At 46.8% G+C, this 12,394-nt stretch overlaps 1 protein-coding gene across 2 annotated transcripts in view; it reads left to right on the top strand.

Moving 5' to 3' along the window:
• The first annotated feature begins 321 nt into the window (after positions 1 to 321).
• Positions 322 to 12,394, top strand: part of DOCK1 (dedicator of cytokinesis 1) — a 321,757-nt gene continuing 309,684 nt past the window's right edge. The window contains exon 1 of one of the 2 annotated variants that reach the window (XM_075155288.1): positions 322 to 538. In XM_075155288.1, the coding sequence (XP_075011389.1) occupies positions 493 to 538 (46 nt within the window). In that variant the 5' untranslated portion in view covers positions 322 to 492. The remainder of the gene's footprint in view (positions 539 to 12,394) is intronic. The other variant, XM_075155289.1, reaches the window with a different exon arrangement.

A 12,394-nucleotide genomic window follows, 5' to 3' on the forward strand; every position in this document is an offset into this window, starting at 1 on the left:
AAACTTTACGGCAGAGTGAGCCCAGGTGTGCCTGGAATATAATTATACAATTAGGGAGATTACCAGGGAGGCACCGCCCCACCCCGCTTTCCTTTGTGTAGAAACCAGACGGGACCCGGCCGGGTTTTCCTGCCGGTGCGGGCGGCGGGACGAGGCGGCCGTTTGGGCCCCTTCCCTCGCGGGGCGCCCGCCGTCCCCCTCAGCACCCCGGGGACCGGCTGGGCCGCTGAGGCGGGCTGCCGAGGCGGGCTGCCCGCGCTCCTCCCGCCGCCGGCCCCCCGCCGCCGAGCGGGGCTCGGCGCCCCGCAATCCCCCGCCTCCCCCGCGGCGGGGCGGCCGGCCGGCCGGGGCGCCAGGCCGCTGGCTCCGCCCGCACCACATGACTCCGCCGTCGGTAGAAACTTTTCCCGTCCCGCGGTTGGAAAATGGCGGCGTAGGAGCGGGGCTCTCGCATCCCCGCCCGGTCCGGCCGCCCCCGCGGCCCCCAGCGCCATGACCCGCTGGGTTCCCACCAAAAGGGAGGAAAAATACGGCGTAGGTGAGGACCCTCCCGGCCCCGCTCCCGCCTGTTGCGCTGCGAGTGCCCGCGCCGTCCGCGGGGAACCCCCAGCCGCGGGCCTCCCCCGCCTCGGCTCCCCCGGAGCCGGTCTCTGGCGGCGGACCCGCTCCGCGCGGCCGCGGGCTGCGGCGGGCCGGGGCCGCGCTTCCCCGGGCAGCAGCGCCCGCCTCAGGAAACCTCCTCGGCCGCCCGCGGGGCCGGGACGGAGCCCCCGGGCCGGCCGGGCTCGCTCCGCCGGCTGCAGCCCCCGCCCGCGCCGCTCCCGCGGGGCTTCGGCCGCCGCCGCCGGCGGGGACTTGCTGAGGGAAAGTTTAGGACTTGTCTGGGAACGCCGGGCAACCTGCGCTTGAGTCATCCTCGCTAAAAAAGTTGCCTTTTCTTTTTCCCCTGTGTATTTTTTTTTCTTCCCGAGCACTACTTTGTCTGAATAGAAGAGGGCTTTGAGTTATTTTTACATTGGTTTCTTTTTTTCCCCCTCCCCGACGGCAGCTAAACAGGATACGCTTCCAGTGCTGGATCCTTGGTGGGAGCTGTGCAGGTCGCTGGGACGCGCTGCCCTGCGCCAGCTGGGAAGCCCACCCGGTGCCCTGGTGATGCCCGGTGCTCCCTCATCTCGTATCCCTCCTTAGGAGAGGGAAGTTTTAAGGCTAGAAAGGGAAAAGGCTCTTCGTTTTGCAGGGAGTGTGATTTTCATACAGATGAGGGGTTTCCCGTGCGCGCTGCTGTCCGGGGATCCATTTCGTACTCTGCTTCTTCCGTCCCTCTCAAACAGAGGGGGATTGTTCTCTGCCGGTAGTTAAAACGTCTCCGCTGTAATGAAACAGAACCGAACTCCGGTGGTTTTGGGCAGTGTTGTGCTGAGAGGGCCCATCTTGATACTGAGGATGTTTCATTTTGATCAAAAGCGTTTTTTAGGGGTTATGGAGAAGAAAACTTTATTGGCATGAGTGAGAGCGTTTGTTTTGGGGAAGGAAACAATAAATCTGACTATTCAATTTGGAAATACAAAATTCAATGTCCACCACAGTTCTTGGACTCTATTGGTTGTGAAGAGCAACTTACTTTTCATGTATACCCACAGCTAAGCCTTGTGTAAACAATGTGAGCGGGAAGGAGGGAGTTTCTGGGTCCAAGTAGAGCCCAAATGAATTTTAGGAATTAATTTTAAATTCTTTGTGTACGTCCCTGGAAAACAAGAGCATGGCTTCTAAATTACTAGCAAATCCTAGCTGGCCAGTTACACCGTGTGAGAGCTGAGAGTAGTATCCGCGCCGAGGATGGAGGACAAGTATAAGAAAGCAGAAGTGCTACAGATGGCAGTAGCTCATTCAGTTTTCCAAATACCTGCTTCGTGGTGTGGGATGGGTAGGGTATTTGTGAAAGACTGGAATGACTAAATCGTCACGTAGTATATGCTGGTGTTATAAACCAGTGACTCTCAAAAGCAAGTTCCTCTTTTGTAGGAACTTGTATTTAATACTGTGGCGGAGGAGATTGCCCTGCCCTGGGCTTCTAGGAATCGATGTCTTGGAAGTGCTTTTGAAAGGGTGAGAGAATAAGTAGTATGGAATAAACTGAGTCTTTTAAAATACACTTTAAGTATATTTGGATATCCAGCGTGGGAAATTGTATGTGTAGTAAGAGAACTAGACTTAAATGTAATTTAAGAAAAAAAAATTGTTTCACAGTTTCAAAAAGCACAAGATTACATGCTCCATTGGTGCTCAATTGGTATTTTTTGTTTGTGTCCACTGCTCTGGAGAGAAGTTTGTCATGGTTTTATAATAGGTTTGTTTTTCTATGGTAGTTTCTTTTCTTTTTCCTGCAAGTTAGCTGAGAGGGGTGATCCTCAGCAAAATTAGGGTATTTCTCTGCTGAACTGCAGGGGTGTGAGAGTTGAAAGTAGACAAAGTGTTGCAAGGAGATAAAATCTGATTTAGAGCTAATTGAATGTTGCGATTCACTGGCCCGTGCTATGCTGTTAGACGCTGTTTTGGGAGGGATAGCTTCTTTTCAGCATTGCTGGGTTTCCTCCTGAGAAAGATGAATATTCCGTTTGGTTGCACATATTTTACACATCTTTGTGTTGTTAAAAAAGGGCGCTTCTGTACACTGCCAGACTTCTGGTGTTTTATTTTTTGCTGTTTGTGAAGCTTTCAGGTTGTGGAGAATTGATGTAGCAATTGCATAGTCCCAAACAGAAATGGAGAAGGCACTGTTAAGGTGAACATGCTAATAAACGAGTATTTTTCTTTCTAGCTATTTACTATGGCCAGTCCTGGAGACTAACAGTGGAACAGAAACATCTGCCTCTTCCCAAATAATTGACCTGTTAATTGATTGGTGTTAATTGGATTGTTAATTGAACTGCCATCTTAGTAATACATGTATGTAATACACTTAGTGTCTACGCTTTACTAAAGTGGAAATAACAGGCGGGTATCTATTGTTGTGGGTTATATTACTTACATTGCAGTTGTGTGAGCTCAGAAATGCGTGTATGTATACGTGTGTGTGTGTGTACGTATATAAGATGTCTATATATAAAATATGCATGTGTATATATACTTTTTTCCTCCTCTTTACTAGTGTGTTCCTGTGCACAACTAAGTTTTCTTAACATCTCAAGTCCCAAAGATTTGCTGGCTGTGAAGCAGTAGGAATAAATTATTGTGATATATCTATACTGAAGGATATACCTATACATACTTATACTGTAGGATACAGGTGTGTTAAGAAACGCTCTTCCTGCTCAACCCACTTCACCTTGCATGGTAGGGTTTGCAGATGATGCTGGATGTCCAGCACATGTGCAAACTAAACTTACTGCCTTAAAATGAGGAGCGCTGCCGCGTAGTGCATAGGCATTATCTCAGCAGCCAGTTGTGAGTGTGACTCAGCTCCGCTTCCTGAGAGAATTCAGGGCTCGGCGTGCGGGGAGGTTGGATGAGGAATGGGTGTGGATATAATGGGTAATACAATTACTAGATTAACATACGGGGAACCATCTGAAACAGGAAGACAATCAGCTTAATTGAAGTAGCTTTTCTCCGCTCCTGATGCTGTGTATCCTTCTCCTTCGTCTCAGCGCCTAGCTCTGTATTTCATCTCTCGCCCCGAGCCGGTGGGGAGGCGTGCAGTGGTGGTGAGACGGCCATGTGGGTGTTCGTCTTCCTCAGTAGGAACATTAGGGGCTTTCAGAGAGCCCCAGGAGCTGCTTATGTCTGCTGCATACCCTCGATGTCCCGAGTGGCTGCGGAGTGTGGCTGCTCAGTCTCGCATTTCCTGCTTTTAGTGTGATGCGAAAATTGTAGTTTTGGTGTTCTTCTTTACGCCAGTGGAGAGGAGATGTAATGAGCTGTTTTGGGAAGTCTGAGAGCCTGAATAGTGCTTCTGAAATAGCTCTAGTAGCTTCCAAATCCTCTTGACTTCTACTGTTGTTTGACCCCTTTCCTTTGGACTTAAAGCTGCAGTAAGAGGTAGAACTGGAGCTACTACGGTTACCACAAATACCTGATTTAAAATGTCTTTGTCTTCAAAAGTATGTGCAGATATGGGGTAATTAGACCATCACTGTGATAGTTTAATCAGTTTTGTTGTTTTTTTTTTTTTTTAATAAATGGAGAAATAGGAAAATAGTGCTGTGTGTGTCCATGCATGGTCAGATGTAGAAGGAGATCTTCCCGGCTACAGGGCTTGTGCTCTCCAAGATCCTGTTAGTTTTCAGGATGCTGACTCTACTTTCCTCTGGTACTCCTACTGAGTCACTGGAAGACATGGATAGTCATGCCCGTGTTGTGATCAGCCAGCCATGTGGGCTCTGCCTTGCAGCCAAGGTGCTTCTGGCTTTGGACAGCTTCATAAAGTCAAAGCCTTGATGAAGAAAGGGCTGGGTATCTGTACAGGGAGCTGCATTGAGTGTTACTACTTCAGGACAGCACGTGATGCCTGGGTAGGTGCTTCCTAATGCCATGGATTAGGTCAAAGATAACACATATGTCAAGGACACTAGCATTTTAAAAATAGTCTGTACTTCTATGACTGTATACGTGCAATTGTTGCACTTTTATGGCATATCTAGGTGTGCTCAAGCTTTCCCCTAAGTAGTCAGGGTGCTGCAAGTACTTGAGATAGTATCTGTTGTTCTTGGTCCTTAGCCAGTATCATGCAGGCTGCTCAGATACACTCTATACTGTGTAGGGTGTGTGTTTACATGTGCATTAATTAGAAAAAAAACAACCAACCAAATAACATCAAGCAAACAAAAAAAACCAGCCCACAAACAAAACCAATTTTACTGTGAGCCACACCAGTTGGGAGTTCCTGTATTTTGCTTGTTACTGGTGAGTTTTTGTTGCGTGTCACGACAGAGCAAATGATAACTAGCCTGATTTTAGATGCTTTGAAACAGGATGGACTTTGACCACCTTGCAAGGTTAGGGTATTTTAGTGCCTTTCTGAGATTGGGATAGCTTTTCAAATGGTGTAGATAGAAGTATCTTCAAACCAGGTATGCAGAAGTATATATATATTTTTTATTACTAGAGGAGGGCTATAATGAATTGGTGGACTAAGTGGTGATTCAAAGGCCATTATATATAAGTTTTGCAGCTGAGTTGTGCTCTTGTAGTGGCTCTTCGAAAGGGGGGATAGGAATTTCGTAGGAGCAGTGCCGTTGAAAGCACAGGAACTGCTATGGCCAAGCACTGCTGCTTTGCTTCTGCTGCTCGAGGGAGGACTGCGGTGGTTTGGGACAGATATAAGTTTTTTGTGGAATGCCGGATTTACAGTCCGCAGCTGCAGTGAGTGGTGGTGGCATGTGGAGACCCTCTCTTGTTTACTAAGGGAGTTTGATGATCTTGCGTTTGCATATTTGTGCCTTAAAGTAGGGAGGAAAAGGTTTTTAGGAAATTGAAAAGGATGCATCTCAGCGATGCATCTTAGTGATGCTGTGTTGTGAGTGAGGCTTGGAGCCGTCTGACAGGACAGGACGATTACCTTTGTACTGTTACTGACAGCAGGACTGAGCTCTCCCACGTCCCAAATGGATGGAGTAAAAATGCCCAAGCAATATTTGCTGATGTATTTATCAGTGTATTACCGTTTTGAGAAAGCAGATACAGATTCACTCTCCTAGAGACAACATACCCTACTGTATGCCCAGATGACAGTTTTATTTTGTGATATCTTACAATACCTTTTAATTCCCTGCTTGCTGAGGGGATGCATTTCTGTGCTTACATGAAGCAGAGGTAAGGGACTGGTAGATGAAGCGTATTTCTTCCTAAATGAATGACCTTAATTTGACTGTAGGCATGTGCTTGATTATGGTTAGTCTACTAGCAGTCACTATTGCTCTCTGTCAATAAACACGTGTTGCAAGCAACAGATTGGAGAGGGATAAAGATACCGGATAAGTGAAAGCAAGAGTGTACTCCTGTTTGCTTTCGTCCAGGTCAGTGACAACTCTACAAACCAGGATTGTTCCGAGAAATGATTCCTGTAGGGATTTACCAGCAATACTTTTTGTTTTTTTTTTCTTTCTCATAGAGTACATACTGACTTCCTATAAACAGCTGGCTGCCTATGGGTGTCATACAGAGCATTTATTTAACTCTGCAGAGTAAGTTTTCAGTCAGTTTAGGGATTTTTCAGCTGTTAATTAACACTCTTGTTCTTAGAAGATAAAAGGGGAGGGGCAATTTTCACAAGGATTTACACTTTATATCGTACACAAATATGGAAGTGACAGTAGGACAAGGTCCTGATTCAAGGTTTTTGGTTTGGTATTAATTCAGGGGGAAAACCATTTCTGAATTTCCACCTGAATTTCAAGTACTACCTTGGTGGGTTTTGTAGTTTTCCTCTTTGTCTCTCATTGCCATAAATGCTTGATTTAGGTGCACTGATACGATGTTAATTTTAGACTGTTTGCCATACTTGGCATAGCTTTCTTTGTATTATAAATGCATTTTCCTTTCTGTATAGGCAAAGCTTTCAGGAAAGGGGAAAGTAAACTGGATGCAACTTTCAACCAGCGTCTCCAGGAAGCCTTTCTGTCAGCTTGCAACTATAGGCGTTGCAATTATTTTTCTTTGAAATATTTGTGTTTCTGGAGTTTCTCTGGCATTGGCTATAGAGCACATGCAGGGTACGCTTTGTCTAATCCTTTAGTAGTCCTTCAGGACTGAAATCCAATACATCCTGTTAAATACCTGTAGATGTGTCCAATGTTAGATAAATAGCTGAAAGCTGACTTACATTAATGAATCAAAGCTCAAATGAGGAACTAGTGCTAATCCAGTTTTAAAGTATTTACTCTATTAAAGATGTCAGTCTTACCTCTCCTCTTCTACGTGCTGCAAGTCTGAAACTTTCACAAAACATTCAGTGGTGGCTAATGACCGTCTCTATGAAATATGTGGGCTGCTCTTCTTTATGGGTTGCCTTTGACAGAGAGATGGACCACTGAAAAGTTAGCGTTTTTGGTTTTTTGTTGGGGTTTTTTGTGTTTGGTTTTTTTTTTTTGGTAAACTTAAAAACATTTTTAATTCTATTTTCTGGCCTGTGGTAGATCCCAAGGCTATTCTGACAATAGCCATTTTCTGAATAATGCTTTAATGAATTTCTTAATGAGTTACTGGAATACTTTCCTCCTTTAGCTTGGAGGGGAAACTGAAATCATGCCCTATCTAAACCAAAAGAAGGTTCAAAAAGAGATAATTCTTGTAATTCTAAAACTTTATCTACATTTTCAGGCTGCAGTTGTGAAAACACTTATATATTTATAGTATTATTTATCTTCCTATGTTTATGTAATTTTATGCATTAAATCTGATTTTTGATGTAAAGACTTACAACACAAGAAGCAGCAATTGCTGAATTTCAGTTTCATCAGCAAAATATGAAATATCTCTGGAAATATTTTTCTGCTCCATATAGCTTTGTAACTAAACTGAAATAATTACATTGAGAACTATTATGTGTAATCATTGCAAACGCACGTAGCATGGGGAATAAACAAGAGGAGTTAGACGTGTGCACGCCTGCAGGGCTACGATCTTATTGGTGTCATGGATATGTGATGGGATGGCTCCTATGGCTGGAGTGTTGGAAGAGAAGGATACAGGCTCTTTAGGAAGGACAGGCAGGAGAGACGGGGAGGGGGAGTTGCCCTCTATGTCAGTGACCAGCTGGAGTGCATGGAGCTCCGCCTGGGGATGGATGAGGAGCTGACCAAGAGCAGATGATGATTAAAGGGAGGGCAAGGACAGGTGACATTACGGTGGGGGTCTGCTACAGGCCACCCGACCAGGAAGACTGAGCGGATGAGGCCCTCTATAGACAGGTAGGAGCAGCCTCACGTTCACAAGTCCTGGCCCTCATGGGGGACTTCAACCACCCTGATATCTGTTGGAGGGACAACACGGCAGGGTGTAAGCAATCCGAGAAGTTCCAGGAATACGTCGATGATAACTTCCTTCTCCAAGTGGTAGAGGAGCCAACGAGGAGAGGTGCTATGCTGGACCTTGTTCTCACCAACAAGGAAGGGCTGGTGGGGAATGTGAAGCTCAAGGGCACCTTTGGCTGCAGTGACCATGAAATGGTGGAGTTCAAGATCCTTAGGGCAGCGAGGAGGGTGCACAGCAAGCTCCACTACTCTGGACTTCAGGAGAGCAGACTTTGGCCTCTTCAGGGACCTGCTTGGTAGAGTGCCATGGGACAAAGCCCTGGAGGGAAGAGGGGCCCAAGAAAGCTGGTTAATATTCAAGGATCACCTCCTCCAAGCTCAGGAGCAATGCATCCCAACAAAGAGGAAATCGGGCACAAACGCCAGGAGGCTTGCATGGATGAACAAGGAGCTCCTGGACATGCTCCAACACAGAAAGGAAGCCTACAGAGGGTGGAAGCAAGGACAGGTAGCCTGGGAGGAATATGGAGAAATTGTCTGAGCAGCTGGGCTCAGGTTAGGAAAGCTAAAGCCCTGATAGAATTAAATCTGGCCAGGGACGTCAAGGGCAACAAGAAAAGCTTCTAGAGGTACGTTGGGGATAAAAGGAAGACTAGGCAAAATGTGGGTCCTCTCTGGAACAAAACGGGAGCCCTGCTTACCTAGGACATGGAGAAGGCTGAGGTACTCAGTGACTTTTTTGCCTCGGTCTTCAGCGGCAAGTGCTAAAGCCTAACCGCCCAAGCCGCAGAAGGCAAAGGTGGGGACTGGGAGAATGAAGAGCCGCCCACAGTAGGAGATGATCAGGTTCGAGACCATCTAAGGAACCTGAAGGTGCACAAGTCCATTGGACCCATGAGATCCATCTGCGGGTCCTGAAGGAACTGGATGAAGTTGCTAAGCCACTATCCATCATATTTGAGAAGTCGTGGCAGTCCGGTGAAGTTCCCGGTGACTGGAAAAGGGGAAACATAACCCCCATTTTTAAAAAGCGAGAAAAGGAAGACCCGGGGAACTACAGGCCAGTCAGTCTCACCTCTGTGCCTGGGAGGATCACGGAACAGATCCTCCTATGCTAAGGCACATAGAGGACAGGGAGGTGATTCAAGAGAGCCAGCATGGCTTCACCAAGGGCAAGTCCTGCCTGACCAACCTAGTGGCCTTCTATGATGGAGTGACTACATCAGTGGACATGGGAAGGCCTACAGAAGTCATCTGTCTGGACCTCTGTAAGGCATTTAACATGGTCCCCCACAACATCCTTCTCTCTAAACTGGAGAGGTATGGATTTGATGGGTGGGCTGTCCCATGGGTGAGGAATTGATTGGATGGTTGCATCCAAAGGGTAGTGGTCAACAGCAAAATGTCCAGATGGAGATCAGTAACGAGTGATGTCCCTCAGGGGTCCATATTGGGACCAGTACTGTTTAATGTCTTCATCAATGACATAGACAATGGAATTGAGCGCACCCTAAGCAAGTTTGCAGATGACACCACGTTGAGTGGTGCGGTCGACACACCTGAGGGACGGGATGCCATCCAGAGGGACCTGGACAAGCTCGAGAAGTGGGCCCGTGTGAACCTCATGAGGTTCAACAAGGACAAGTGCAAGGTCCTGCACCTGGGTGGGGGCAACCCCCGGTATCAGTACAGGCCTGGGGGATGAAGGGATTGAGAGCAGCCCTGCCGAGAAGGACTTGGGGGTGCTGGTGGGTGAAAAGCTGGACATGAGCCGACAATGTGTGCTCGCAGCCCAGAAGGCCAGCTATATCCTGGGCTGCATCAAAAGCGGCGTGGCCAGCAGGTCGAGGGAGGTGGTTCTGCCCCTCTACTCCACTCTGGTGGGACCACCCTGGAGCACTGCATCCAGCTCTGGAGCCCGCAGCACAGGAAAGACATGGACCTGTTGGAGCGGGTCCAGAGGAGGCCACAAAAATGATCAGGAGGATGGAACACCTCTCCTATGAGGAAAGGCTGAGAGAGTTGGGGTTGTTCAGCCTGGAGAAGAGAAGGCTCTGGGGAGACCTTATTGCAGCCTTTCAGTACTTAAAGGGGGCTTAGAAGAAAGATGGGGACAGACTTTTTAGCAGGGCCTGTTGCGACAGGACAAGGGGAATGGTTTTAAACTAAAAGAGGGTAGATTCAGACTAGATACAAGGAAGAAATTTTTTATGATGAGGGTGGTGAAATGCTGGCGCGGGTTGCCCAGAGAGGTGGTAGATGCCCCATCCCTGGGAACATTCAAGGTCAGGTTGGACGGGGCTCTGAGCAACCTGATCTAGTTGAAGATGTCCCTGCCCACGGCAGGGGGGTTGGACTAGGTGACCTTTAAAGGTCCCTTCTAATCCAAACTATTCTATAATTCTATGTATCCGTATAGATAACAAAACAAACAGATGCATGAATAACTGAAGTAACTATTGGCCATGATACTTGAATTTTGGTTTTTTTTTGTAATTTTTTTTTGTAATATTTCTTAGCACTGCTGCTGTATTTAGAGTACTGTTTGTATTATTTTAGCACAAACCTTTTTGTAACGTGTTTTCAGAGGTTTGTGGTGATTGATTTTACCAAAGGATGTTGGAGTAGCAAAATGTCTGCTACCCAGTAGAAAATATCAGCAAGTAAGTGATACAGGATTTGCTGTGTAATTTATGAACACGGATGGAAGTAAACGTGTACATAATCTACCGATTATATGCTTGTAGGCACTTGGATTCTTAAGGCACTCTGTTCTGTACAGCTGTACTGTCGTAGCAGCTGTGTCACTTCAGTGTTTTTACTACCCAAATTAATCAATATTGAGGTTGAAAACCTGCTTGAGCAGCTCCCGAGCTGAGCTAGGTGCAGGGGTTTTGGGAGCGTGCTGTAGTAAAGCAGGAATCCCTGAGGAGTCTCATGTGTGGAGGGCATCGTTGGTGGCACCGTGGAGAATTCTCTTCCTTGTGGAGGAACCTCGCGGCTTGACATGGTGAGTTCCTAAGTGATTGCTGGCCGAGCCTCCTGGAGGCACAGCTCCTGAGCAGCTTTGAAAATGTATGTCTGATAGCGCAGGAGGGCACTTGGGATTTGTGAGAGCAGATGAACTGTGACGTGCCTGAGAGCCTCTTCAAGCATCCAAATGTCTTCTGGAAGCCCAGCCTTAGGTGTTTGTGTTTGCTCTGCCTGCCTTCTCCTCCTCTGAACAAAGCACGGAAGTACTGACATCACTCAATGTGAAGTTGAATGTAGTAAAATAACATGTGTTTAGGGAACATAGCTGAATAGCCTGTGGGTCCCAGGAGGAGGTAACCGATGCCAAACAAGGAGTTGATGACGTCGGACCGTACCCAAACCGAACGTGCAAGGACCTTCAACTGTGCTGTGTTAGCAGAGGAGGGCTTTCCTAATTGCCATACATAGAATAATGAAAAATAAAAGAATTTGGAAGAAGCAAGGTGGCAAACCCTGGTGCTGGTGGTGCCTGTGGTCCCTGCATGAGGCTAAAGGGGATCGCTGGAAGGGGGCAGTGATTACAGGGTCATGGAAAGCTCTGCTGTTACCTGTGTCTCCAGCAGCATGCCTGCCTGCCAGCTGATGCTTTAGCCTTTAATATCCTCCTAATCATGGCAGCTGGTCTGCAGGAGAAAACATTGGCAGTAGGGAATGGTTCAGTGAATGTTGTTGGGTGCTTTTATTGAGGAGTTGCTTCTGCTTCAGCGTGGTGTGTGTATAGTAGTATCTGCAGCGAAGGCTGCGTATCAGAAATGAGGTGAAATGAAAGTAACTGGTCATGTAAAAAGTATTCCTGTAGTGGATCTGAAACAGGAAATACATCAACGCTGAGCCAGATGGAAGTAGCTGATGATATTTGAATTTCCAAGTTTTGACACAGATGGTGAACAACTTAAAGGGACACTTGCTTTAAAAAAAAATCTGCTCTGCATATGACTCCGGTGAACAAATCATGACCCTGAAATGGCTGCAGATTATCAAGGCAGTGGCTTGGAATGTCCTATAAATACTGTCCTCTAAAGGAGGGGTTGCACTGCAGTTTTAATGACTAAGTAGAGGTTAAGTGTGTGACTTGAGTCAGGAAAGTTATAGATAAGGGTCTGTGGGAACCTTTAAACTTTCTGTTGACTAAATACGAGGTTATTCTCTCAAAATATGAGCATATGAATAAAAACTGACGTCATGCTGGCAAGAAGTAGAGTTTTTACTTTTAATTATTATTGTTTATTAAGTAATGGAAAGAGCTAAAAGAGGGCTCTTGTTTGACTTGCGTGAATCTCCTATTGGTCAGTGGATCTGAAGAAGGGACCAGCTGCAGGTGTGACCAAGCCTGTGCCTACTCCTTCCTTAATGCTATGGAGACTGTCATTGTATCATGGGCTGTGAGTCTC

This window comes from Calonectris borealis, chromosome 7 (assembly GCF_964195595.1).
Source record: "Calonectris borealis chromosome 7, bCalBor7.hap1.2, whole genome shotgun sequence".
NCBI classification, from domain to species: Eukaryota; Metazoa; Chordata; class Aves; order Procellariiformes; family Procellariidae; genus Calonectris; species Calonectris borealis.